A 23,987-nucleotide genomic window follows, 5' to 3' on the forward strand; every position below is an offset into this window, starting at 1 on the left:
TTTATTCTGAAGCAAAGAAAGCAAACATTTACAGCTCTGCTAGACTTGTTTTGTTTTTTTATCCGCCTTTGCTTTCAGGCTCAGAACTGCCTGACCAACCTGTACAAGCTGGACAAGGTGCAGTTTCGCCAAACGATGCGCGAGTATGTCAACAAAGACTCCCTCAATAACATCGTGGACTTCCTGCACGCACTGCTGGGCTTCTGCATGGAGCCCATCACTGACAGTGAGTACGCGGCGTGTCCCGAGTGGGACGCGGGGCCCGAAACGCAAAACTTTGCGTCCGCATTCAAATACGTCAAATAGGTTAGAAGAATAAATGATTGTCTCTGGGTATTCGTAGTTATTTATGTCTTATCCAGTAAGTTAGTAATTGACCCGAGGCGGGTTTGAGGCTAAATGCAGGATTCATCACTGCAACATGCTTACAGTTCTTACAGCAGGCATGTTAGCGTGCTCGCTGTCATTACCCGATGTGAGTTGCTGCCCAAAGTCAGTCACATGTGCTCTTCATGCTGTGATGTGTTGCGTATGGGTTCTAGTGAGAAAAATAAGCAGAACCTGGAGGCCATCGGTACCTATTTCTAACTTACGTTGCTCTGTGGTGTGTATCACACATGCACAAGCTTGAAGTTTGTTTTTTTGTTTGCCTATTTTTTATGACCGCTGCTTTTATCATATCATCTTATCATGTCTAATGTTCAGGTATTTTTATTTTCCGTGTTTTTGGCCTGAAAAATTATATAAATATTAGTCATAAAAATCTGAATAAACATACTAATCTTTAGGATAGTTCAAGCCCAGTGTTTCATTAATAAGTAATTTTGTAAGAAAAAAATGTTCTTTTTTTTTCATAATATTATTAATTTTCTGTTTTTAACAGTAACAACAGTATCATAATCTACATAAAATACTATAATAATTGAGCTATAATAAAAAACTTTTTGTTGTTATTGTTACTGAGAAATCATTTGTCAGCAAAGTCCATGAGATCTAAAAAGGTTTGGTGCTAAAAAGGTTGTTTGGTGACAAACTACAGCATATTTAAGGTTTTTATTTCTGCACATGTTTGACTCACTTTGGGCAGCGACTCATATCGAGTGATGACACCCACTGCCAGGTTTAGTGTGTTTGAATGCTAATCTGTTAGCACCAAATATCCATAAAGGTACCTAAAATAGTAAGTGCTAGCATACCAAAAAGCCAAACTGTTAAATAATAACTGGCATCATCAACATATAGTGTTGTTTAGGTTTCAGACAATATCCATTTCTTCCAAAAAAGTTTCAGTAAAAAGCGTAATAGTGCTACTTTTAATGTAGATGTTTTTTTTCCAAGTCTGAGACAAGTAAGATAGAAAAACTTCAGAAAAACCTAAACAGAAATGCTAATGTTAGCATGCAAGTCTGAGGCAGTAAGCCTCTAATGTTTGAGGAAAAAACACAGCTAAAAGACAGTAAGCCACTTTAGATAAGGTTTACATAAGGTTTTGGGGGAAAGATATCTAAAATGCTAATGTTAGCCTACATACATGTTTATTTTTTTAATGTTAAAGACAGTAAGCCTTTATAGAGAGATTTTTGGCGGGAAAAGATAGCGACGATGCTAACATTGGTCTGTGAGTTTTTTATACTTGAGGTAGTAAGTGTCTTTGGAAAAAGTTTTGGAGGAAAGGCAGCAAAAATGCTAACATTAGCCTACACAGATGCTAATTTTTAATGTTAAAGACAGTAAGCCTCTTTAGATAAATTTTGGCGGGAAAAGATATCTAAAATGCCAACATTAGCCTACACAAATGTTTATTTTTTTAATGTTAAAGACAATAGGCCTTTATAGATCAATTTTGGCATGAAAGGATTACTACAATTCTAACATTAGCCTACACAAATGTTTATTTTTTTAATGTTAAAGTTAGCTAAAATGCTAACATTAGTCTACACAAATAATTTTTTTTTAATGTTAAAGACAATAGACCTTTATAGATCAATTTTGGCGGGAAAAGATAGTTACAATGCTAACATTAGCCTATGTGAGGACCTTTTTCAACAGTCTGGGACCTTTCAGATACAGTTTAAAAGATGTTTGTAAAATGCTAACATTAACATTTACTTTGTAATTATTTGTTTGAAACAATTAAGCCAAATAAACCAAGATAAACACTTATTGGTTTTCACGTCTTTCCTGACAAAATTCTACATTTCTGACTAATAAATTCCCCTGGCAATCAGTTTTGCACAGAATAGCCTCATTGGAAGGGATTTAGTTGGTGAATTTTAGGTCATATTTGATTAAATAGTCAGATCAATCCCTCTTCATAGAATAGCTGCTGTTGGGTAAGTCAGTTACCTGTGGTGTTCAGATAGACTCGTAAACTTCATGCATTTGAATCTCGATCCCTCACTTTGACTTTGCATCCAGCCTTTTCTCTGTTGATATAAATGTCTTCTCCCTTTCCTCCTTCCACTTGTCTCTGCTCGTCCATGTCCCGTTTTTGTCATCTTCCTCCCGCTTCCATCCTCCTTTTTTCCTCATCCTTGTCAATGAGTGAAATCCTGCCTCCTTTTTTTTTTTTTTTTTCACTCGCTCATCCGTTCTGCACACTTGCCAATAAAAAGCTCTGCCCATCACATCGCTGCTCAGTCGGTGGCTTTTTGTCTCAGACACATTTTGCGAGCCGAATGTAATTTTTTTTTTTGTACGTCATATCGAACGGAAACGCTGTGCATTTGGCAAGTTGCTGAACTGATGAGTGTTTTTATTGATGAAAGTGAACAGGGCACCTCTTTTAGTTTTGGATATGTGTTACTTTTGAGCATTTTTTTTTTTTTTGTTTGTTTTGTCTGTGTGCGTCTCGGGGGTTCACCTCCCCGCGGAGGTGGGGTGCCGTGTCCTTTCTGAGACCACCTACATGTCTGTGCCGGCCTGATGTCAATCAACTTGTGCCCCGCCTCTTTTCTCTTGCAGAGTACGGCAGTGCAGGTGAGAGGTCCAGGAGGGCGAAAAAAAGAAACATCGGTAGATACACATGATCAATAACTAATACCAGTCAATATTCTAAGCTATAAGATGATTCTACTCACCCGATCAGACCCTTCCCTAGGCACCGCTTTCATTGCTGCACCCCTCACTCTGTCCGAAAGTGACGAACTCGCCTGCAAATCCCAAATTTACTCCCGTTTGGTTGGATCTGACTCTTCTGTAGCTCTTCTTTTTTGCAACTTTCATCTAACTGGACCAAAAAAATAAATAAAAAAGGAAAAAATCAGGGCCCCATTCTGTGTTTCCTAAAGCAGGCCTTAGTCACTTGCATGTAATCCTTAATCCCAGAATCCTTTTGAGTTTGCTTCTCCCCCCATTTGCTTTACGAACCCCTTTCCTTTGCCCCTTCCTGTTGTACGGAAGCTGGTCAGCTGTCAGTAACGTCCCATCCCCACCCCACCCCGTCACCCATCCGCCCAATGACTAAACTACTTCCTGTGTCATCCGCGGTCTCTCCTGCCTCCCCTGCTGCTTCCAGACAAGGCGGGCTTCGGCAACAACTTCGCCACGGGGGACAACAAGTCTCTGGCCCAGAACATGGAGGCGGTGGTGGTGGGCTGCATGTTCAAGTCTCTCATCACCCGCTGCGCCTCGACCACGCACGAGCTGCACAGCCCCGAGAACCTGGTGAGTGCGGCGTGGACGCGTCAGCCCGAGCATGGTTAGATTCGGAGGAAGTTCAGCTCGTTTTCTGCATCTCTCCTTTAGCCTTTTTTGACATGACGTACATTGGCATAAAAAAGTGAGGTTCAAATTAAGGTGATCTGTAAAGCAGAGGAAAAATACCTGAATCATGGGAGCATCGGGTCGAAAACGGGGGTAGTTTGACTGAATAAAAAGCTCTAAGTCTGGATATTTTTTAACCCTTCTTGTTAGAAGTAAACTCTTGGTGATAATACAAAACTGACAGAAACGAGATATCTACGTAACGCTTTCTCTGTTCAGACAAAGCTCTTCCAGAAAATAGAAAAACTGCTTTTCTGCAAGAATCTTCTGACGTTTAGATTGTTGGTAAAAAATAGAAGGGATGCTTCACAGAGAGAAACATGGCTGCCATCAAATTCAAAATTACCTTCAGTCCTTTCTAAGAATGGTACGATTTCTTACTTTAAAACATTTGATACGTTTGCTGTGTTCTGTTGGGAATGAAATATGGGTTTAAAAATCATTTTGTTCAGTTTTTATAAACATTTTTATACGTCGGTCCAACAACAGGATGTTTTGTGTTACGCTCCGTCTGTCTGTGGACGGTTTCTTGTCCGAGCTTCAACACAGAAATGTCAAACTGGGCACCTGGACACCTCATGTGTTGAGGATGACCCCTATTGGTTTCAAGGTCACGGGGTCACAAGTTAACCCTTCATAAAAACCTTTTGATTCCTCAGACGGTTTCTGACGGCCGTATTGTGCACCGCTGACGACGCTCTTGTTAGAAATTAGTTGTGTGAGTCTTTTCTGAATCGTTTCTCCTTCGGTTCAGAAGTCCTCCAGGCTGACACCACCGGGGGGATTTAGTTTTTAATGCCGTGGTCCCGAGCTGCAGCTGGCGTGTGAAAACCCCCCCACGCCAGCTCGCTCTCAGCCGGCTCCCACGTCCTTCGCTCTCACTTTCGCTCCTCTTTTGCAGGGTCTGTACTGCGACATCCGCCAGCTGGTCCAGTTCATCAAAGAGGCTCATGGGAACGTGTTCCGCAGGGTGGCGCTGAGCGCGCTCCTGGACAGCGCCGAGAAGGTCACCGCCACCAAGAAGCCCGACGAGCGGGATGAAAGCAAGCAGCTCGGACCGCGGAGGTACTGGCCAAGAAGTGGCGCTGTGGTTCCTGTAGTCGTAGACGAATCAAAATGTCTCTCTGAGACGACCGGGACCTTTTCCACCAATCCAACCACAGAAACTAATCAGACTGATGCTTCTCATCTCTGCTTGAACTCTATTTTATTTTTTTTCTCATGCTGTTTCTCATCCTGTCAACATTTGTGGTTCTCGTGCCGGTTAACATTTTCACAATAATATGGATAAACACACAAGGAGGAACTCCGGCTGTGTTTATCGTATTATCTGACCACGCCCGGCGCCGCTCAGATCCAGACCCCATCAAACCTGAAGTTCTCTTCATCGCTGGTCAGGGTTAGATGCTGCTGAAAGAGAAGCTCAAATTAGAGGCTTTTAGAGAATATTAGTTTTAGTTCATTAATTTTAATAATTGTGATTGGTTTAATTTGTATAGTTCTAAGTGTTCCTGCCATATATTGTAAGATAATTGTAAGATAATTGTTTTAAAAGTAAAAAACCCAGGGACCAAATCTACCAGTCTGTAGGCAGGTACAGGTCAAGGCGTTTACTGTCTGAACCTGATCAGCTCCAGGAAAATTTCAGACTTTTAGAGCATTTTCACAAAACAAACAGTTTATTTGAGAGATTTTAGGATGGAGATCCAACATTAATAACAGGGTACTTATTTGGTACTTATAGAGGTACAGACAAGGTACTTATAGGGGTACATACACTGTTCTTACAGGATAAATACAGGGTACTTATGGAAGTGCATACAAGGTACTTACATATGTACATACAGAGTCCTTAAGAAAGTACATACAGAGTAGTTAAGGAAGTACATACAAGATACGTATGGAGGTACATACAGGGTACTTATGGAGGTGTGTACTTATATTGTTGCTAATTAACCCAATTAGTTGTAAACACTCCTCCAGCTGTTTCCTCCTCGTACCGCTCGCTGTTTCAGCCATTTTTAGAATAAAGAAAGCTTGAAGTAGTTAAATTAATTTGACCTTTTTAGTTTTTCTAAAGGCTTATTTTCATTATTTTATCAAAACTTTAAAATGGAAAAAGGAAAAGCAGTTTGGAAGTCTGAGCTGAGTTTGAGGAGCGTTTTTTTGTTTTTTTCTCGGGTCTCGGTGGTCTCACACTCTGTATGTGTGTGTGCAGGTCTGAGGCGGGTGTGTCCGGGGAGAAGGGTCAGGTGTCCAGCGCTGCAGATGAGTGTCGCAGCTGCATCTCCAGTAGACCCCCCCAGACCCCCGAACAGTGAGTGTCCACCCACCGCCATGCTCATGAAACATCATCCACCCAGCTGTCATTTCTCTGCTCACATCGGGGGGGGGAACAAACCTTTCCCTGTTTTTATTTTCCTTCCTTTTGTCCATAAACATTCAAATCCTTCCTTCCCTTCTGTGCACCGCCAGTGACGAACAGATCCCGGGTGCTCTTCTTGGCAGGAAAGACTTCTGGAGGAAGATGTTCAAGTCCCAGAGCGCCGCCAGCGACACCAGCAGCCAGTCGGAGCAGGACACCTCGGAATGCACCACGGCGCACTCCGGCACCACCACGGACCGGCGCTCCCGATCCAGATCCCGCCGCATTTCGCTGCGCAAGAAACTCAAGCTCCCGATAGGTGAGTGGCCGTCGGCTCATCGCCGAACTCTCCGTCGCGTTGAAGCTGACGGTTCGTTGGCGCAGCGGCACACGTTCTCATGCCCATATCTCGCTCTGATTTGCTGTCTCCTGTTTGTCCAACATCGCATCCCTTCCTGCCGAGGGGGTCCGATCTGGTCTGATTTGTGTCCCCTCTCTTGTGCCGTAGCGTGCCGTGGGACCGCCCGCCTCCCGCTCACGCGCTCTGTCCTGCGTATGTTGGACGTTGAAGCCATCTCCATGCAGTGTTTGTGTCACTTCATGTCTGTGGTGGTCCCCTTCGCCCCCCGTGTGAACGCTGTTTTTTGCAAATTGCTTTCTTATTTTGCCCCTAAAATTCACAAAAAAACATTTTATTTCTTATGTTTTGCACATCTATAGCTTCATACAAACTGCCTTGGAACATTTAGATTTTTATTTATCTTATTTATAATATTGACCTCTTTTGGAGTTTGGGATGGTTCAAGCCGGCACACCTTCTGAGTAAATCTGACTTACTTAATGAGGCTGATAACTTTATGTTGACGTGAGCAGAAAAGCAGCGTCAGTAGCACTTTTTTCAATATGTAATAATGTGAAATAACCCTAGAAATTAGAGACACAACAGAGGTTTCTGTGCCTGTAATTTATATAACTGTAATGATCTCATCAGGACAGTCAGCAGCTGTTCTCTGCCTTCCAGTTTCAAACTGTTAGCTTTATTGCTTTTATAATTAATGTTTACTTTCTACTTTAATGCCTAATCTGGCGTGCATCTATGTAAAAGACTCAGGCAGATTTCCAGGAGAAGCGAATGAATCTTGGTTTTTATAACCCTTAGTGTGTGTTCAGTAAGGATGTGTGACCCTGCATGCGTTGTGTTCCCAACCCGCCGTGTTTGGTTTAATTGGAGTTTGGGCTTTTCTGTAATTTCAGCTCTTGTTGTTCCAGGAAACTGGCTGAAGCGCTCCTCGCTGTCCGGGCTGACTGATGGCGTCGAGGACCTGCTGGATATCAGCTCAGTGGACCGGCTCTCCTTCATCCGTCAGAGCTCAAAGGTCAGCTTCCACGAAACAGCTGTGTAGCTCAAACACGCGTCCGTCCATGAATTTCCCTCCTTTTGTCTATCGGAGGGGAAACCCGGTCGCTCCTCGACCCGGCGACCTTCTCCAGCTCCTTCTGAGGTGTTCCCAGGACAACCTCCAGCAAGTTCTGGGTCTGCTATAGAGTCCCCTCCCAGTGCTTGTTGAGCCTCTAAAGTGAGGACCCATGAAGCATCCGAATCAGACGCCCGAACCACCTCAGCTGACTCCTGATGAGGAGGAGCAGCGGCTCTAAATCAAGCTCCACCCGGATGATGGAGCCCGGCCGCCCTTCAGAGGAAGCTCATTTCAGCCGCTTGGATCCTGGATCTCATTCTTTCAATCAGGATCCAAACCTCATGACCAGAGGTGAGCGTTGAAATGGAGACGGACCAGTAAGTTGAGAACTTTGCTCCATCTTCACCACAACAAAACCAAAGCAACATCCTTGTTACGGTAGATGAAGCCCCAGCTTGTCGCTCCGTCTCTGCTCGTCCTGTCCATGAGCGCCACAAACAGTTCTGGGGACAAGGAGCAGGCCTGACTTTGTGCTGAAAATACATTGGAACAATCTGGGCTTTATGAGTTTTGGTTTTATGGCTTAAAACGTTTTATTTTAAGGAATCCTAGAGTTCAGACTCAGATCATCTTGTCTTGATAAATAACGAAGTTGTAGCCATTTTTGGTCAAACCTTGAAAATAACCCTAAGTATTTTTACATTCATGTGTTCCAGGTGAAGTTCACGAGTGCGGTGAAGCTGTCTGAGGGGGGCGCCACAGGGCCGGAGTATGGCCGGGACGAGGAGGAGAATTTCTTCAAGCGGCTCGGTAAATGGAGGTCTGGCAGGAGGAATCCATCCAAGCTTCACCACACAGAAGAGAAAGATGGTAGACCTCCCCCACCCCGGGATGTCCCACGCTCCATCGTCCTTTGTCTCCTCTTTTTCTGTCCCCGTCTCTGTCTGTCCGTGTGGTGTCTTGTCTGCTCTCACCGAGCCGCGGCGGTGCAATCCTCCGTCCACCGTCCTCCATGTCTGCTGCTGAATGTCGTCTGTGTTTGGATCGTGTTTCTGAATCGCTCCGCTCCAAAAAGCCTCCAGAAAGTCATGAAGAACAATGCAGTGATGGCACATCGGTTACAGAACTCTTTTTTTTAAAGCAAGAAAACACCTTTGCTCAGCGTTCATGTAGTTGGAGTTACACAAACTCCCCAGATAACACTTTTTAGGCCACTATGGCAACCTAAAAACGGCACTAATGAACGTTAAATTGGCTAAATGGGTTGGGGCGAGTCATATGAGTGCAGGAATTGGTCCAAAACTTAAACCCAAATGGTGGATTATAAAAAAACTGTTGGGGTATTGGACCAGACGGCCTGTCCGGGTTCCTTCGCCCCTCCAAATAATTTCGTACAACTTGATTTTGTTCTTGTGTCTGAGACTCGTCAGTTGCAGTCTCACTGAATTCTGAGCTTTTACAACCAGCGAGTCGTGTGCCAACGTTTGAAAGAAGCAGAATTTTTGAAAATCATTGCCTATTTTTTTTCACAGCTTGCAAAACTGTATTCTTGGCTGCGCATATTATTTTGTTAAACCCTCCTTGGCCATTTTGTACCCACCTTAGCCTATCTATCAGTCCACTGGAGTACATTTTTGTTTTTTTTAATAATTACTTATCGTTATTGTTGTTGTTAGCCCTGGACCTTCAGATATTGGATGTTTTCAGGTGTCTAAATGCAGATCGAGTGCTGTAACTTTCATGTTAGAGATGCCCACAACAACTCTGAGTTTATTTTAAGAGAACTTATTTTGAAATCCAAGCGAAAAGACTGCTAGCCTCTGCGACTCAGACCATAAACTGAGAACCCCCACGAACGTTTCGAGACATTTTAAGGACACCCTCGCGAACGCAGTCCGTCAGCTCGTGGCCAACAGTGAGCAACTGGCTTAACTTATCAAGATCGGCACATGTTTTGCAGCAAACGATGCATCTAGAGCAATGATTCCCAAAGTTGGGGTCGGGACCCCAATGTGGGTCACCCAACACCAAGTAGGGGTCCTTAGATAATTTCCAAATATCAAGTTTTAATTAAAAACTCAGTTTTATGATATATTTACACCATAATTGTTACAGAGAATTGAAATACAAGTCATTTAATGATTTAAAAATAGCAAAATGGATGCTAAGACTGTTTGTGTTGTCATTATGTCCTTATTTAATAGGATCGTTAGCACTTTTGGATATTTAAACAGCCAACAGATGGGGTCACACACCTTTGTTACTGTTATTTTATGGGTCGGAAGCTGAAAAGTTTGGGAACCACTGATCTTTAGAGTCCGTTCATTCCTGGAAAATGTTCATGCATTAATGGAAAAACACTTAGGTGACGATAAATAGTACAAGAAACTAGTTGGACAATTAATCAGCACAAGTCGGATTTTCTGACCTGTAATACCTTAGAAAAAACACCTTTTTTCTATATAATGAGAATGAACTGTAAGTGCCGTCAGTGCAAATGTTTCCGCTGGCTTTTTGGAACTTTTTGTGCAAAAACATTCATAAAGCTCTAAAGATCACGACGACTGATATACAGATGCATCTAAAATGCCGCTACTGGAGTGGCTACATATTTTAAAGCTCTAAGGATAATAAAAAGGAGCATTTCGGTTTCTTATAACCCCGTGTTGTTCCCAACTCCACGCCTTCCTCTTTCCAACTATGCACTTCCTGTTCTCTCCAACTTTGTCCCCACTCCTCTTTTTCACTTCGCAGTGAAAGGAGAAGAAAAGGCATTGTCTGACTTGTATCTAGAAGACAATCTTTCTGCTGCCGAGCATATTTCTGTGCTTCTACAGGCATGTCCGTCCGTCTCTTCTGTGGTGACGTCTGGTGGTATTTTTTCCAGGCTTTCGGTGAAGTGAGAAAACGGTATCGTCTGCATACAGCTTTATTCTGCGTGGCTGAGATTACACTTGTCATTTTAATGTAACTCGCAGTATTTTCCAGAAACAAACACATCAGGATGCTTGAGAGTGTCCCTGTCAGTCAAGTCTGTGTCGTATTTCTTTTTCTGAAAACCAAAAACTCAAGTGTAATTTGCCTGTGGCTGTGTGTCATCTCAGCTCCATTTGTCGGTGGCTCTTTGGTGGAACTTGTTAAATGTCCTGAATGTTGCTTCACGCAGAGTCTAAGAGTCCACAATCCATGATTTATTTGAAAAAAGAAGAAAAAAATCCTTTCACTTGCTGCGTTATACCCCTGTCCTCTTCCTCCTTTCTGTCCCTTCACCCTCCAGGTCCTCACGGTTTTCAGGAGCGACTCGCAGCCAGCCAGGAGGCCATGAAAAATAAAAACATGGTGAATCTGGGCGCCATCCGACAGGGCATGAAGCGCTTTCAGTTCCTCCTGAACTGCTGCGAGCCGGGGACCATCCCTGACGCCTCCATCCTTGCCGCCGCTCTGGACTTGGTAGGTTTCTCCCGTCGGGATCGAGTACCAACGAGCTGTCCGGCCGCCTCACGTTTCCTCCCCGGCTCTTTCAGGAGGCTCCGGTTGTGGCTCGGGCGTCGCTTTTCCTGGAATGCGCCCGATTCGTCCACCGCTGTAACCGCGGCAACTGGCCGGAGTGGATGAAGGGCCACCACGTCAACATCACCAAGAAAGGCCTGTCCAGGGGCCGGTCGCCGATTGTGGGCAACAAACGAAACCAGAAGCTCCAGTGGAACGCCGCCAAACATTTCTGCCAGTGGGGAGATGTGGGTCAAGCATTTCACAGAAACGACGCCAAGTCACGGTTTGGTAACGCCGCTTTATTCATCGTAAATGTGTTTTTTACGTTTCAGGCGATCGGCACCAGGCTCAGCGAACTCTGTCACTCGGACAGCGAGAGCCCCGCCAACATCCTGGGTTACATTTATGATGAAGAAACCAAGAGGAGAATGAGAAAAGAAGACGAGGAGGAGGACTATTTAGACGACAGTGAGTTTATGAGCTGCTTCTGGCATTCTTTTACTGGAGGAATAAAAGTTACAGAAAAATCAAAAAGATTTAATTCATATACTTTATTAGCAGATTTAAACCACAGTTCTGTGTAAAAACTGAAGTTAAAACAATCTCAAACTTGTTTATTCTTTTTCCAAGGTAAAATAGAAAAGGAGTTTTTTTTTTTAAATGGGACTTTAGTACAGAACTCATCGGAGGTTTGTGCATCTTTTGTGGGCTCAGTTTCAGGTTTTGCACATTTGTCTAATTCACAAATCCTTCCCAGATTGATCTTCATGTGCCTCTGCACTGGAGAACTTCTCTGACATTTAAATTTTAAAATAATGTACGTGTCGGATTGTCAGTGATTAGCAACGTTTGTCGCTCGCAGCTCCGAAGCAAAAACTAAGGAAGAGGAGCGAACTGACGTTACGGAAGGAATGCAGACGTGACAGGAAAAGTAAAATCTAGTTGTTTGTTCCGAGCGGCTCAGGTTGACTCCTGCCTCCCGTGACTGCTGATCTGGATCAGCGCGTTCCCACCGGCGCATTTTAATCCCGATTTGTTGAGTGAATTTGACACTTTTGAGATTTATCTCCGTTGCGACCACCAGATGGCGATTACTTACTGTCCCTTTAATACTTTCTGAATGATAACTGAGGACGTTTGAGAGGTTCTGACCCTTTCGTGAGAGGCCTGATCATGTTGAACTTTGCCAAAGGGACCAATATTTGTTCTCAGAAGAAGATGACGATGTTTGGAACATTTTTTATTTAGTCCTTTTATCATACGCTCATCCTAAGATGGGATGTTTATTGTAAACGCACCGCCTCTCTGTCCGTGGACCATTTCTTGTTTGAGATCTAAACTGATAACCCTTTAACATAACACATCAAACTGAACAGTGGGGCACCTTATGGGTCGGGGGTGATCCCTATTGATTTAAAGGTCACAGGTGAAAACCTTGTTTGTGCTCCAGCTCATATCTGAGTGTCATAGAACTGTCAGACCCTTTGTTACAATCTTTGTGAGAGTGTCTGTGATGTGAGAAATGGTCCTATTTTGGTTAGAATACATTAAAAGTTTGAAGTAGCTATTTTAAAAAAAAAAGAAAAAACAGATGTCATTGACAGGAAACGGTTTCTTTGTTGTACAAGTTAATCTTCTTACTGAGTTATTCTGTTTTTGCCCTACAGATACAGTCAATCCTACAAAATGCGGCTGCCCTTTTGCGCTGAAGATGGCCGCCTGCCAGCTGCTGTTGGAAATCACCACCTTCCTGCGAGAGACCTTCCCCTGCTTGCCCCGCCCTCGCACCGAGCCGCTCGTGGTCAGTCGTCAGATCCGTCCGGAATCCAAAACGGACTCCTCGGACGTGAGCGTAATGAATATCTGGTGATTTCCTGCAGGACCTGGACAGCTGCCGCCTGCGTCTGGACCCGGAGCTCGGCCGCCATCGCTACGAGCGGAAGATCAGCTTCGCGGGCATCCTGGACGACGAAGACGGGCGCGACTCCCTGAACAGCAGCAGCCACACCCTGAAGTCCGACACCACCTGCGACGACAAGAAGAACCAGGAGGCTCAGGGTGAGGCGCGCCGCCGCGCAGCCCGGGTCGCCCGTTTCCCCCGCCCGCCTCCCCGCTCACTGCTCGTTTCTGATTGTAGATAATCTCTCCCCACTCCCCTGCTCCCCAGCACCCATCAGGAAGATCCGCATCGGGGGTTCCCGGCTGCTTCAGATCAAGGGGGCCCGCAGTTTCCGCGTGAAGAAAGGCGGCTCGCTGTCCTCGATCCGCCGGGCGGGGAGCCTGAAGAGCACCAAGCTGTCCCGGCAGGACTCGGAGTCGGAGAACGAAGAGGGGCTGCTGTCCCAGACGCAGAGCAGGGACACGGTTACCGACATCGGTAGGACGCGTAAACACGACTCACACGTGTGATTTTAACTCTTTTATTCTTTGACAGCGGGCCTCAAATAGCTTAAAACTAGAACTGCCTCACTTTTACTGGAGTTATCTCAGAAAAGTTTTACTTGCAAACATTTTATTTAAACTAGAGAACCTTCCCTGAGAGTAATATTCCTCTAATTTACTGAAGAATTAAATCATGTTTACACATTTTTAAATTTTCCTGTGTTTTTCTTTCATTTCTCACATAATTTCAGTCATTTTGACTCTTTAATGCTAACTAAAGTCTGATTTTATAATAAAAATGCAACTTAAAATCTTAAAAAATTCAAATTTTAAATGCTTAAGAAGTGCTTGAATGTAACTATAAGGGAGGGTGTAGGAACCCTTTATTTAAAAAAAGCCTTTTGATGATACAGTGAACTCCAAACGTAGATTTTGGAGGATCTTAAATCCTTTAAATTACTTAATTTTAATAAAACTTAGGATTGTATTAAATATGTACTAAACAAAGGGATTCTCTGTGATCCAACAGCCAAAGACACGAGACTTTTCACGCGCCCTCTGGACGTGTTGTTAATGCTGACTTTTCACATGTAATTAACGAGCGAACAACTTGTCTGTTACGTGTAAATAACTTGTTAATGACACGTCGTTGGACGCGCAGATTTCGCCTGTTTTTGTCCCTTCCTGTCCGTTTGACATCTTCTCTTTGGCTGTTCTCATTCTTCATAAAAGATGAAAACGAAACAGCAAAGAAGAGTGAATGTAGTTAAATAAATGTAAGATATTAGGTTTGTTTAAAGTGTTTAAATAAAACTGGAAACCCTAAAACTCGTTTTTAGTGGGTGTTTTATGTTAAATGTTTCAGGAAGTCCCTTCAGCACCAGTGAACCCAGCATTGAGCCCGAGGGTCAGGGATCAGGAGGAACTGAGGACAATTATCACCGCAACATGTCCTGGCTCCACGTACGTGTCTCTGTCTGCGTCCCTGCGTCCCTGTGTCCGCGCCTCCTTTCGTACCAACCCCCCCCCTCCTCCTCTCTGCTGTCACAGATCATGATCCTGCTGTGCAACCAGCAGAGCTTCATCTGCACGCACGTCGACTTCTGCCACCCACGCTGCTACCAGCACCACGGCCGCTCCTGCGCCCGCCTCGTCCGCGCCATCAAGCTGGTGTACGGCGAGTCGGTGGACAGCCTGAGGGAGGACAACGCCTCGGGGAACCTGGGAGGACGGGCAAAGAAGAGCAAGGAGGTAAACTCTGTCCCGCTTTGAAAGACTCGGACTGGAAACGAGGCTGATCGTCGACAAACGCGTCCCGTTGTTTTTATTCAGTGTTCGGACAAATCTTGCCTGAGAACTCCGTCCATGAAGAGAAAACCAACGGACCTAAACACTGAAGGGAAGAAGGACACGGGCATGCTGAAGTACATCCGCAACCAGGTGAGTTTCACCGACTCATTTCTAATATTTACAACAAAGAACAGCTCAGCTAAATCTTGTAATACTGGATATATTAAATGAACTCTTTTACGACCACGCAGCTGACTAAATGTTGAAAATTAAAACTGCCGCAATTTTTCTGCATCTTTGATTTGAATTTTTTAAACTTCTAACCCAATTTCAGCTTCGTTAAATGATCGTTTGGGGGTAATTTAACTCAAACTCATCGGGGTTTTCGTAAAACCTGCGTTAGAAATCAATAAATATTCCTCACCTTTGTTTACAACTCATAATTGTTGACGAGACTCGACTGATTTGGCTTATTTATTACAAATTATGTGGTAGTAAATGATTCATATTTAGTGGTTATTATTTATCGTAGATGATCCAAATGTACAAAAAGCTCAAATTATGACTTGTGGCACAGTTGGTTATTGAAGCATTTTATTAAATTTAGTAATGAATCTTTGAGTCCACTAAAAGATAAGACTTGTGTTAAATTATTTCTGCAAAAAAGAAAAACTAAAAGAGAGGAAAATCTATGCTGCCAAATAGAAAATCTTGGAAAATTCTTTCTGCTTTCATAAAAATGCAGTATTTGGCACATAAAATATAAACTGAGACACGTTACTCGCTCAACAACTTGAGAATATCCGGGCCTATTAACAATTTTAAGGCAGTTTTTGCAACAATGGACTTTATTTTTTTAAAAACAGATTGGTGTTTGTGTGAAAATACACCTCATCAGTGTCAGAGTTTCAAGATTGAAACCCTTGAGGATTTTTGTTGCTTTCAGGTGATGAGCTTGTCCCCGGCTCCTCTGTCGCTGCTCATCAAAGCCGCTCCCATCCTCACAGACGACATGTACGGAGACATCCAGCCGGCGGCCTGGGAGCTGCTGCTCAGCGTGGACGAACACATGGCCGCTGCAGCCGGTGAGTCAGGCGTCGGATTACAAGAAAACAAGAAAACTCAAATTAAATGCTTCAGTGTTATCGTTATACGGCCTTTTTACGACCCGTTTTACGACCCGTTTCCGCGCCCCCCCCCCTCCCCCCTCGCAGCCGCCATGTTCCTCCTGTGCGCAGTGAAGGTGCCCGACGCCGTGTCAGAAATGATGATGGCGGAGTTCCAGCACCAGGAGGCCTGCCAGCGCATCAACTCCATCCTGAAGTTTTACACGCTGTGGCGTTTCCGCTACCAGGTGTGGCCTCGCATGGAGGAGGGAGCCCAGCAGATCTTCAAAGTACGGAAATAAAAAATAAATAAAAACATCAGCTTTTATTTCTACTAAATCATGCCTTGAATTATTTGTAACCCTAACCCGCTGGACAGATTTTAACTTATAGCTGATTAACGTTTAGAGTCAGTCCAATTTAAGATGGTAAATCCACAGGTAATCACAGGAATATTTGTAACTCAGTCAGTTTTACAGTTATTCAGCTGAAATAGGACTCAACAAGCGGCCCGTTGGACCTTTTTTAAAATGTCTTTGGCCCCCACAAAGCTGCCAGAATCCCAAATATTCAAATCGGAGCAGATTTTATATTCTGAGCGTCATATTAAGCAGTATGGCTGCAGCACGAACAGAAAGCAACAGCAACAGGATTTATATATTTATCATTTTTATATTTTATTTGTAAAGGAAGCCTCACCTGGCTCGCTTTTAACTTGAGTATAACTCACCGTAGACGGAGCAGCAGGCCTACCACGACCTCAGTTTTCTCCGTTTTTTGGGTGTCGCCTAAAAAGGACATCGGAGGGCCATCTCACGATCAGAATATGTGCTGCGAATGACCCACAGACATCACATTTTAGCTCACTATCTGTAAAACTGAGCTTTTTAAAGTCCGTCTTTAATCGATTTGACTCCAAAGTTGAATCGAGTAATGCCAGGCCTTCCTTGTGTTCGAGTCTTGTTCCGTTTCGGACGTATTGTCTGATCTAACCAGCCTTTTTTTTTCGGGTATTGATTTCATCGTGTCAGATCCCGCCGCCCAGCATCAACTTCACCCTGCCGTCTCCAATCCTGGGCATGCCCTGCGTCCCCATATTCGACCCCCCCTGGGTGCCGCAGACCACCGGCAGCGTCCAGGACCCCATCAACGAAGACCAGTCTGTAAGTCTGAGGCTCTTGGTCAAAATGGTTGCCTTGGTAAATTTAGTAAAATGAACCCTTTCAGCACATTTGCTCTTATAAGAAAGAATCCTTTCACGTTCTTATCTTTTTTTTTTTGTTTTTTTTTTACAAATCATGACTGTTACTGTTTTCTAGTTTCTGATTACAACCTGCGAGCACATGTCCTATAATTTGATCTATCGACTGTCTTTGTTTTTAGTACTCCACATTAATTCAGTCAGTCCATACCATAGTAAGTTGGTATTTCTGTCCAGATGTTTGTGCTGATGCATCTTGTTAACTCCGCTCAGTGACGACAGGAAGGGAAAATTGTCTTCATGTCTCTGGCAGTTTGATGGATGCTGCATCTTGATCAGAGATGTATTCAAATCCACCATTTGCTTTGATTGCTAAAAGAGAAATTAGACTAATAACAGCATGCATCGAGCATACAGACATACTGTGCGTGTCGTGCTGTTGATTGCATGGTCATTAGACGAAGAATGACTTTGCTGTGAATGTTTTTCATACCATGCGTTGAGCCGGCAGTGTTTCTAAATGTGTATGAGCGCTTGTGTGAGTGCTGTGAGGCATTTACTGTACACGAGATACAGTAAATTCTCCAAATTCCAGTCTGAAAACATGTATTTGTGTCATGATTGATCCTATTTAATACTTGAGCAGTGTTCTCCAGGAGGATATTCGAGCATGAGACCAAAGCGCTGGATGAGAGTTACTGTATTAACGTGTTGTTCAGTCGTTTGAAATCACCAAAACGCTCCTTGGACGTAGCCTAGCGTGGCTGTCGACGCACGTTCCCCGAAGGATTTTAGACTGCGTCTGGACCCTCTGTGTCTATATCCCCTGTTCAGAAATCCTTCTCGGCTCGGGCGGTGTCGCGCTCCCACCAGCGGGCCGAGCACATCCTGAAGAACCTGCAGCAGGAGGAGGAGAAGCGGCGCCTGGGCCGCGAGGCGAGCATCATCACGGCCATCCCCATGGCTCAGGAGGCCTGCTACGAGCCCACGTGCAGCCCTCCGCCTGAGCAGGAGGAAGAAGGTGGGGCCGCGAGCGCGGAAACACGAACCCTCCGACGGCCTCTTTGCGCCCTGACAGCCTGTTGTCTTTGACATTTATCTCACCAGCAGAAGAAGTGTTGAACCTGGCAACTCGCCGTCTGTCCGTCAGCCCTTCTTGTGCCTCCAGCAACTCCCACAGGAACTACTCCTTCCGCCGTGGCTCCGTGTGGTCTGTCCGCTCCATGGCCAGCGCAGAAGGTAGAAAAACCTTTGAAGTTATCTCCTATTTAGATTCTTTTATACATTAGACTTGAACCCAGAGCTTAGTGATGTTTTCAAGGTGGGAGGAGGAGCTGTGATGCATTAGAGGTGCCTGGGAAAAGCTAAACTCCTAATAAATTACATGCAGCCGTTAAAATTTATTCATACAATATATCTGATATAATCGGTCTCGGCCACCTCCGCTTGAACGGATCTTTCCGTATTTTGATTCGCAGATGAAGAAAACACGACGGAGCACACTCCTACTCACCACATGCTCCAGCCACCTCAAGCTGTCTTCCCAGCATGCATCTGTGCTGCTGTCCTGCCGATAGTCCACCTCATGGAAGACGGAGAAGTCAGGGAGGACGGCGTAGCTGGTTGGTCTTTTTTAAAATATTTTATCAGCACATTATCGTGACACTTTTTTGGGGGTAAACATTTTCTCCGATGTTGCTTCAGTGAGCGCCGTTGCTCAGCAGATCCTGTGGAACTGCCTGATTGAAGATCCAGCCCTGGTTCTGCGCCACTTCCTGGAAAAACTCACAGTGAGCAACAGACAGGTGAGCGGTCGTTTCAGGAGACGATGCATCCAAAATCCGAAGGTGGAATGAAAGTTCCACACACCGCAGCCTCGAAGCTTTGAGAAATCAAATGTTTTGTCATATTTTTATTTTTTTTCCTCCAGGACGAGCTGATCTACATGCTGAGGAAGCTGCTGCTCAACATCGGAGATCTGCCGGCTCAGACCTCTCACATCCTCTTTAACTACCTGGTGAGACGTCGGTCAAACATTGGGGACTTTTTACAGTTCTGCCTTTTTCTAAAAGGAAAATCCGTCTCTCTAGGTGGGGCTAATCATGTACTTTGTGCGCACGCCCTGCGAGTGGGGCATGGACGCCATCTCGGCCACGCTGACCTTCCTGTGGGAGGTGGTGGGGTACGTGGAGGGGCTCTTCTTTAAGGACCTGAAGCAGACGATGAAGAAGGAGCAGTGTGAGGTCAAACTGCTGGTCACTGCGTCCATGCCAGGTCAGCCTGCTGAGAACTGCTGCCATAAAAGCCCCATTTAAGAGCAAATAATGTTAACAGCAATAATGAAGACTTCCATGACATTTTTTTTGTGTTGTTGCTTCAGGTACCAAAACCCTGGTGGTGCACGGTCAGAATGAATGTGATATTCCGACACAGTTACCAGTTCATGAAGACACACAGTTTGATGCCCTGCTGAAGGTAAAGACCTACCACTTAGTATCTGAAAGGTAAATTAGGCTCAAAGTTATGTTTCCATCCAATTGGAAGTTGCTTCATCTTTGGTGTTTCTGACTTGTGGGGTGCCTCAGGGGTGTAATCTTGGACCTTTTGTTATTTTCTTTAAATACTCTTCCTCTTGGGCCACCCGATGCAACAGTTGTTGTCTTATCAGTTACGCTGATGATACTCAGCTTTATCCATCTTTAAAACCAGGTGGTCTTATCGAATCTAGCTGCTCTACACGACCGCTTGACTGAAAGGAAACCAAAACAACTCTTTGGGGTTATGATCTTTAAACCAAACATCACTCATCACTGAGTTTTGATTGTTTAATCTCCAAAATAGGCAGAAAAAAAACCTGTTTAAGTTATGATCATGTGAGATAAAACGGTAAAGATAGAAACAAAACAAAAGTTCTTCACTGAAATATACACTGTATGAAATGACAAACTGTCTTGTCTTGCTTCGCCAGGAATGCCTGGAATTCTTCAACATTCCCGAGGCGAGATCGGCACACTTCTTCCTCATGGACAAAAGATGGAACCTCATCCATTACAACAAGGTAAAATCAGATGGACTTTGTTTGGAGCTGGTATTCGTTGAGAAACACTCAGTATATCAGGAAAGTTTGTAAAATTTGACTTCTCGGCGAGTGTGTTGTATTACAGATGATGCATTTGGGCTTTTCCAGTCAATACATGGTTCCTTTTCTTGGTCTATATGCTGATAGAAGTCAGTGGATTGGTTGTTCTTGGTTCTTTGGGCAGTTTTCATCTCACTGTTGCTGTTTCTGTTCCTCAGACTTACGTGAGAGACATCTACCCTTTCCGGAGGTCAGTTTCTCCTCAGCTCAACCTCGTTCACATGCTGCCCGAGAAAGGCCAAGAGCTCATTCAAAAACAGGTAGGCTTTCAATGAACCCACTGCAGAAGAGCAAGCGAGATCCTAAAATGGTTGAACCTCTTTATGTTTTACCTGCCTAGGTGTTTTCTCGTAAATTAGAGGAGGTTGGACGGGTCCTCTTCCTCATCTCCCTCACGCAGCACATTCCAGCTGTGCACAAGCAGTCCCACGTGTCCCTGCTGCAGGAGGACCTGCTTCGGCTGCCCTCCTTCCCACGAACCGCCATCGATGCAGAGTTTTCCCTTTTCAACGAGCCACAAGGTGAAACAAACAGCCAAAGAATCATGGTTACGGTTCGGGTGGGTTCTTTTAGAGATGGCGGAGACGTGACGGTGTTGCCCTCGCCTCTGCAGGCAAAGAGCTGTTCGGTTTGGACACCCTCCACAAGGTGCTGTGGATCAAGCTGCTGGAGGAAATGTTCCTGGGCATGCCCAGTGAGTACCCGTGGGGCGACGAGATGATGCTGTTCCTCAACGTCTTCAACGGGGCGCTGCTGCTGCACCCGGAGGACAGCGCCCTCCTCAGGCAGTACACCGCCACCGCCATCAACACGGCCGTCCACTTCAACCACCTCTTCTCCCTGAGCGGATACCAGTGGATCCTTCCCACCATGCTCCAGGTACCGGCACTACCGATCCTGGTCCTTGAACACAACATACCTCCATGTTTTAAATATTTCTCTGCTTTAGCACATCTCATCTGAATAAATAAGTGATTAATCAGCATAAATTGGTGCTGAGGAGGTAATTAAACCACTGAATCAGGGAAATGACTACAACGAGCAGGACAGGCAGGATTGGACACCACTGATTTAGGCTAACAGAGGTTTAGACGTTGCCATAAAAATGAAAAAAGTACATCTGTCTCTGCTTATTTTTTTATTTTTGAAGAAATTTTGAGTGGTGCCAACGCAGCTACCGCCTGAAGTCTTTTTTTTATGAAGCCCGGTTTTATTTGGGAACTTACTTTTGTAATAAGCTTGTTTATAATCTTATTTTAAAGACTAGGAGCTTTATTTTGAAACTCAAGGTGAAAATCCTTTTTTGTTTGCTCTTCTTTTATTTGAAAAACTGAATCGTGCGGAACATAAACGGTCCAGATAGGGATGAAAATCTTTCTGCGACCCAGAACCTGCCGAGTGGTTGCCATGGTTATTCCCGCCTTTTTTTTTGGGAGGTGAGGGAGCCGAAAGGGGAGGAGCAACACACAGCTGCACTGGCAGGCAGAAAGGCAGACTAAAAAGTCTCAAACGAGCAGCTGATCGGCAAAAACGACAACTCGTGTTAAAAAACATCCTGAACTGAAAGCGGTGGAAGCGTCTGGTCGTCACACGTGTTTTATGTAGGAGAGACAAACTAAAAAGACCCTTCCCTTTCAAAGAGGTCAATGTTGAGAGAAAACAGTGAGTCCTAAAGCAGTGAGAAACACACTGAGCTGCCCGTGCTTTAAGTATGAAGGAAAATACCCACAATAACGCCTCTAATTACCCATTTAAAGGTTGTCCCCTCTGTCTCCGGCAGGTCTACGCCGACTATGAGAGCAACCCTTTGCTGCGACAGGGCATCGAGTTTTGCTGCCGGCAGTTTTACATCCTCCACAGAAAGCCCTTCATCCTCCAGCTGTTTGCCAGCGTGGCTCCGCTGCTGGAATTCACTGTAAGAAAAAAAACAAAATGACACACACGATTGCTGCTTCAATCTGAGTCAATCTCATGTGAGGCTTTCTGTTTTTCCCCCGTCCCGTCCCAGACGAGCACCAGCACCGGTTTGTCTAAAGGAGTGTCAGCTCAGTGTCTGTTTGACCTGCTGGTCTCTCTGGAGGGTGAAACCCAGGACGCTCTGGACGCTCTGGAGCTGGTCAAGGCCGAAAAACCTCTTCGTTCTCTTGGTGAACTCAAACTCGCAGCTTTAATCAGTGTTGAAGACCTCTGCCAGCGTGTCCAGCCCTGACCAAGAGAACCTTTAATGTTCTTGGAATTTCCTGCAACTAAACTGTTGTTTTGTTCTTGCAGATTTTTGTTACGGCAATGAAGACTTGGCATTTTCCATCAGCGAGGCCATCAAGCTGTGTGTCACCGTGGTCGCCTACGCTCCCGAATCCTTCAGGAGGTGAGAGGAACACATCGAGAAGACGCCCCCTCTGTAACCTTTCTACGTCTCATGTGTCCAATTGCTGTCCAGTCTCCAGATGTTGATGGTGCTGGAAGCCTTGGTGCCCTGCCACCTCCAAAAGCTGAAGAGCAACACGGTAACCATGGAGTCTGCGTCCGCGGCCAGGGACGAGATCGCGGCCATCGCCGCCCTGGCCACGTCTCTGCAAGCGCTGCTCTACAGCTCAGAGACCCTGACGAGGTTTGTCTCGCTTCAGCGCGAAGAAGCCGAGATTCTTTAAGTGTACAAGATGCTATAACATGTCCTCCACAGACCCATGACGGCCCCGCAGATGTCCCGCTGCGATCAGGGCCACAAGGGCGGCACCACAGCCAACCACGCCATGTCCGGAGGCGTCAACATAAGGTCGGCGATGATTTCAGCTCTTGAGCTTCGAATGAGGGCGGTTTAAAACCCGAAGCTGAAAGGAAGTTTCTTTTGTGTGTGTGTTCACAGAGACAATCCCCACCTGCTGGAGGAGGGCCAGGGAATGCCGCGGGAGGAGCTGGACGAGCGATTCGCCAGGGAGGAGTTCCGTCGGCCGCGGGAGTCCCTGCTGAACATCTGCACGGAGTTTTACAAACACTGCGGCCCCCGGCTCAAGATCCTGCAGAATGTCGCTGGTGAGCCGAGGGTCACGGCTCTCGAGCTGCTGGACATCAAATCCCACATGAGGTGATGAATCTAAAGGCCGTTTTCACTACATATCAGCTGTCGAGCCCGGTGGTGGAGTGGTGATGGTTTGGGCTCCTTGCAGCCATCGAGTCGACCACAAACGCCTCTGTAGGCAGTCAGATGTGATGTTTGTTAAACCACCAGGACAACAAATCCAGCTCTCAACCTGAATGAAATGCTGTGCAGAAACCAATGAATTGAGTTGTAAAGAGGAGTGGGCCAGAATACCTGCACAACATGTCGTACAACTTATGTCCTGTTACATAAAACCCTAAAGTTGTAGGGTATATGATGGATGTTTTCAGGAGAAAGCAAAGAGAAAATTTGTTATCCTGTATGGAATCAGAAGGGTCATTTTTTTTAATTTGTTTTTTTACCCCACAGGTTGGCGGAAATCGCCCACGCCCTCCTCAAGCTGGCGCCTTACGACACCCTGACCATGGAGAGCCGAGGCCTGCGGCGCTACATCATGGAGATGCTCCCCATCACCGACTGGTCGTCCGAGGCCGTCCGGCCCGCCCTCATCCTCATCCTCAAGAGGCTAGACCGCATGTTCAACAAGATCCACAAGATGCCCACGCTCAGGTGCGCTCGCCCACAGGCTCTGTGCAGCAGGTCTGTTGAACACAACCCCTCCTTCTCTGTGTCCCTGTGAGTGTCTCGTGCTGTGGGCAGTAGATGGGCAGTAGATAGGCAGCTTCTTGGCGCCGTGACGTGGCTTCTGTACCGTAAGTGCTGCTTCGG

The 23,987-nt window shown here is 45.4% G+C and overlaps 1 protein-coding gene across 1 annotated transcript in view; it reads left to right on the forward strand.

Annotated features, from left to right (window-relative positions):
- LOC108242191 (unc-80 homolog, NALCN channel complex subunit) overlaps nt 1-23,987 on the forward strand; it is a 62,259-nt gene that overhangs the window by 26,575 nt on the left and 11,697 nt on the right. The window contains exons 15-52 of the mRNA XM_037973778.1: nt 79-226; nt 2,965-3,015; nt 3,518-3,666; nt 4,667-4,830; nt 5,984-6,082; nt 6,241-6,449; nt 7,400-7,506; nt 8,265-8,418; nt 10,826-10,998; nt 11,073-11,285; nt 11,373-11,508; nt 12,708-12,841; nt 12,921-13,098; nt 13,178-13,417; nt 14,288-14,385; nt 14,473-14,673; nt 14,755-14,862; nt 15,659-15,797; nt 15,927-16,108; nt 16,850-16,981; nt 17,854-18,040; nt 18,127-18,258; nt 18,498-18,641; nt 18,724-18,824; nt 18,950-19,036; nt 19,110-19,293; nt 19,400-19,494; nt 19,988-20,077; nt 20,317-20,418; nt 20,499-20,679; nt 20,772-21,037; nt 21,939-22,073; nt 22,167-22,305; nt 22,430-22,526; nt 22,599-22,769; nt 22,842-22,934; nt 23,025-23,243; nt 23,628-23,858. Of these exons, the coding sequence (XP_037829706.1) occupies nt 79-226; nt 2,965-3,015; nt 3,518-3,666; nt 4,667-4,830; nt 5,984-6,082; nt 6,241-6,449; nt 7,400-7,506; nt 8,265-8,418; nt 10,826-10,998; nt 11,073-11,285; nt 11,373-11,508; nt 12,708-12,841; nt 12,921-13,098; nt 13,178-13,417; nt 14,288-14,385; nt 14,473-14,673; nt 14,755-14,862; nt 15,659-15,797; nt 15,927-16,108; nt 16,850-16,981; nt 17,854-18,040; nt 18,127-18,258; nt 18,498-18,641; nt 18,724-18,824; nt 18,950-19,036; nt 19,110-19,293; nt 19,400-19,494; nt 19,988-20,077; nt 20,317-20,418; nt 20,499-20,679; nt 20,772-21,037; nt 21,939-22,073; nt 22,167-22,305; nt 22,430-22,526; nt 22,599-22,769; nt 22,842-22,934; nt 23,025-23,243; nt 23,628-23,858 (5,669 nt within the window). The remainder of the gene's footprint in view (nt 1-78; nt 227-2,964; nt 3,016-3,517; nt 3,667-4,666; nt 4,831-5,983; nt 6,083-6,240; nt 6,450-7,399; nt 7,507-8,264; nt 8,419-10,825; nt 10,999-11,072; nt 11,286-11,372; nt 11,509-12,707; nt 12,842-12,920; nt 13,099-13,177; nt 13,418-14,287; nt 14,386-14,472; nt 14,674-14,754; nt 14,863-15,658; nt 15,798-15,926; nt 16,109-16,849; nt 16,982-17,853; nt 18,041-18,126; nt 18,259-18,497; nt 18,642-18,723; nt 18,825-18,949; nt 19,037-19,109; nt 19,294-19,399; nt 19,495-19,987; nt 20,078-20,316; nt 20,419-20,498; nt 20,680-20,771; nt 21,038-21,938; nt 22,074-22,166; nt 22,306-22,429; nt 22,527-22,598; nt 22,770-22,841; nt 22,935-23,024; nt 23,244-23,627; nt 23,859-23,987) is intronic.

This window comes from Kryptolebias marmoratus, linkage group LG23 (assembly GCF_001649575.2).
Source record: "Kryptolebias marmoratus isolate JLee-2015 linkage group LG23, ASM164957v2, whole genome shotgun sequence".
Taxonomy (NCBI): Eukaryota; Metazoa; Chordata; class Actinopteri; order Cyprinodontiformes; family Rivulidae; genus Kryptolebias; species Kryptolebias marmoratus.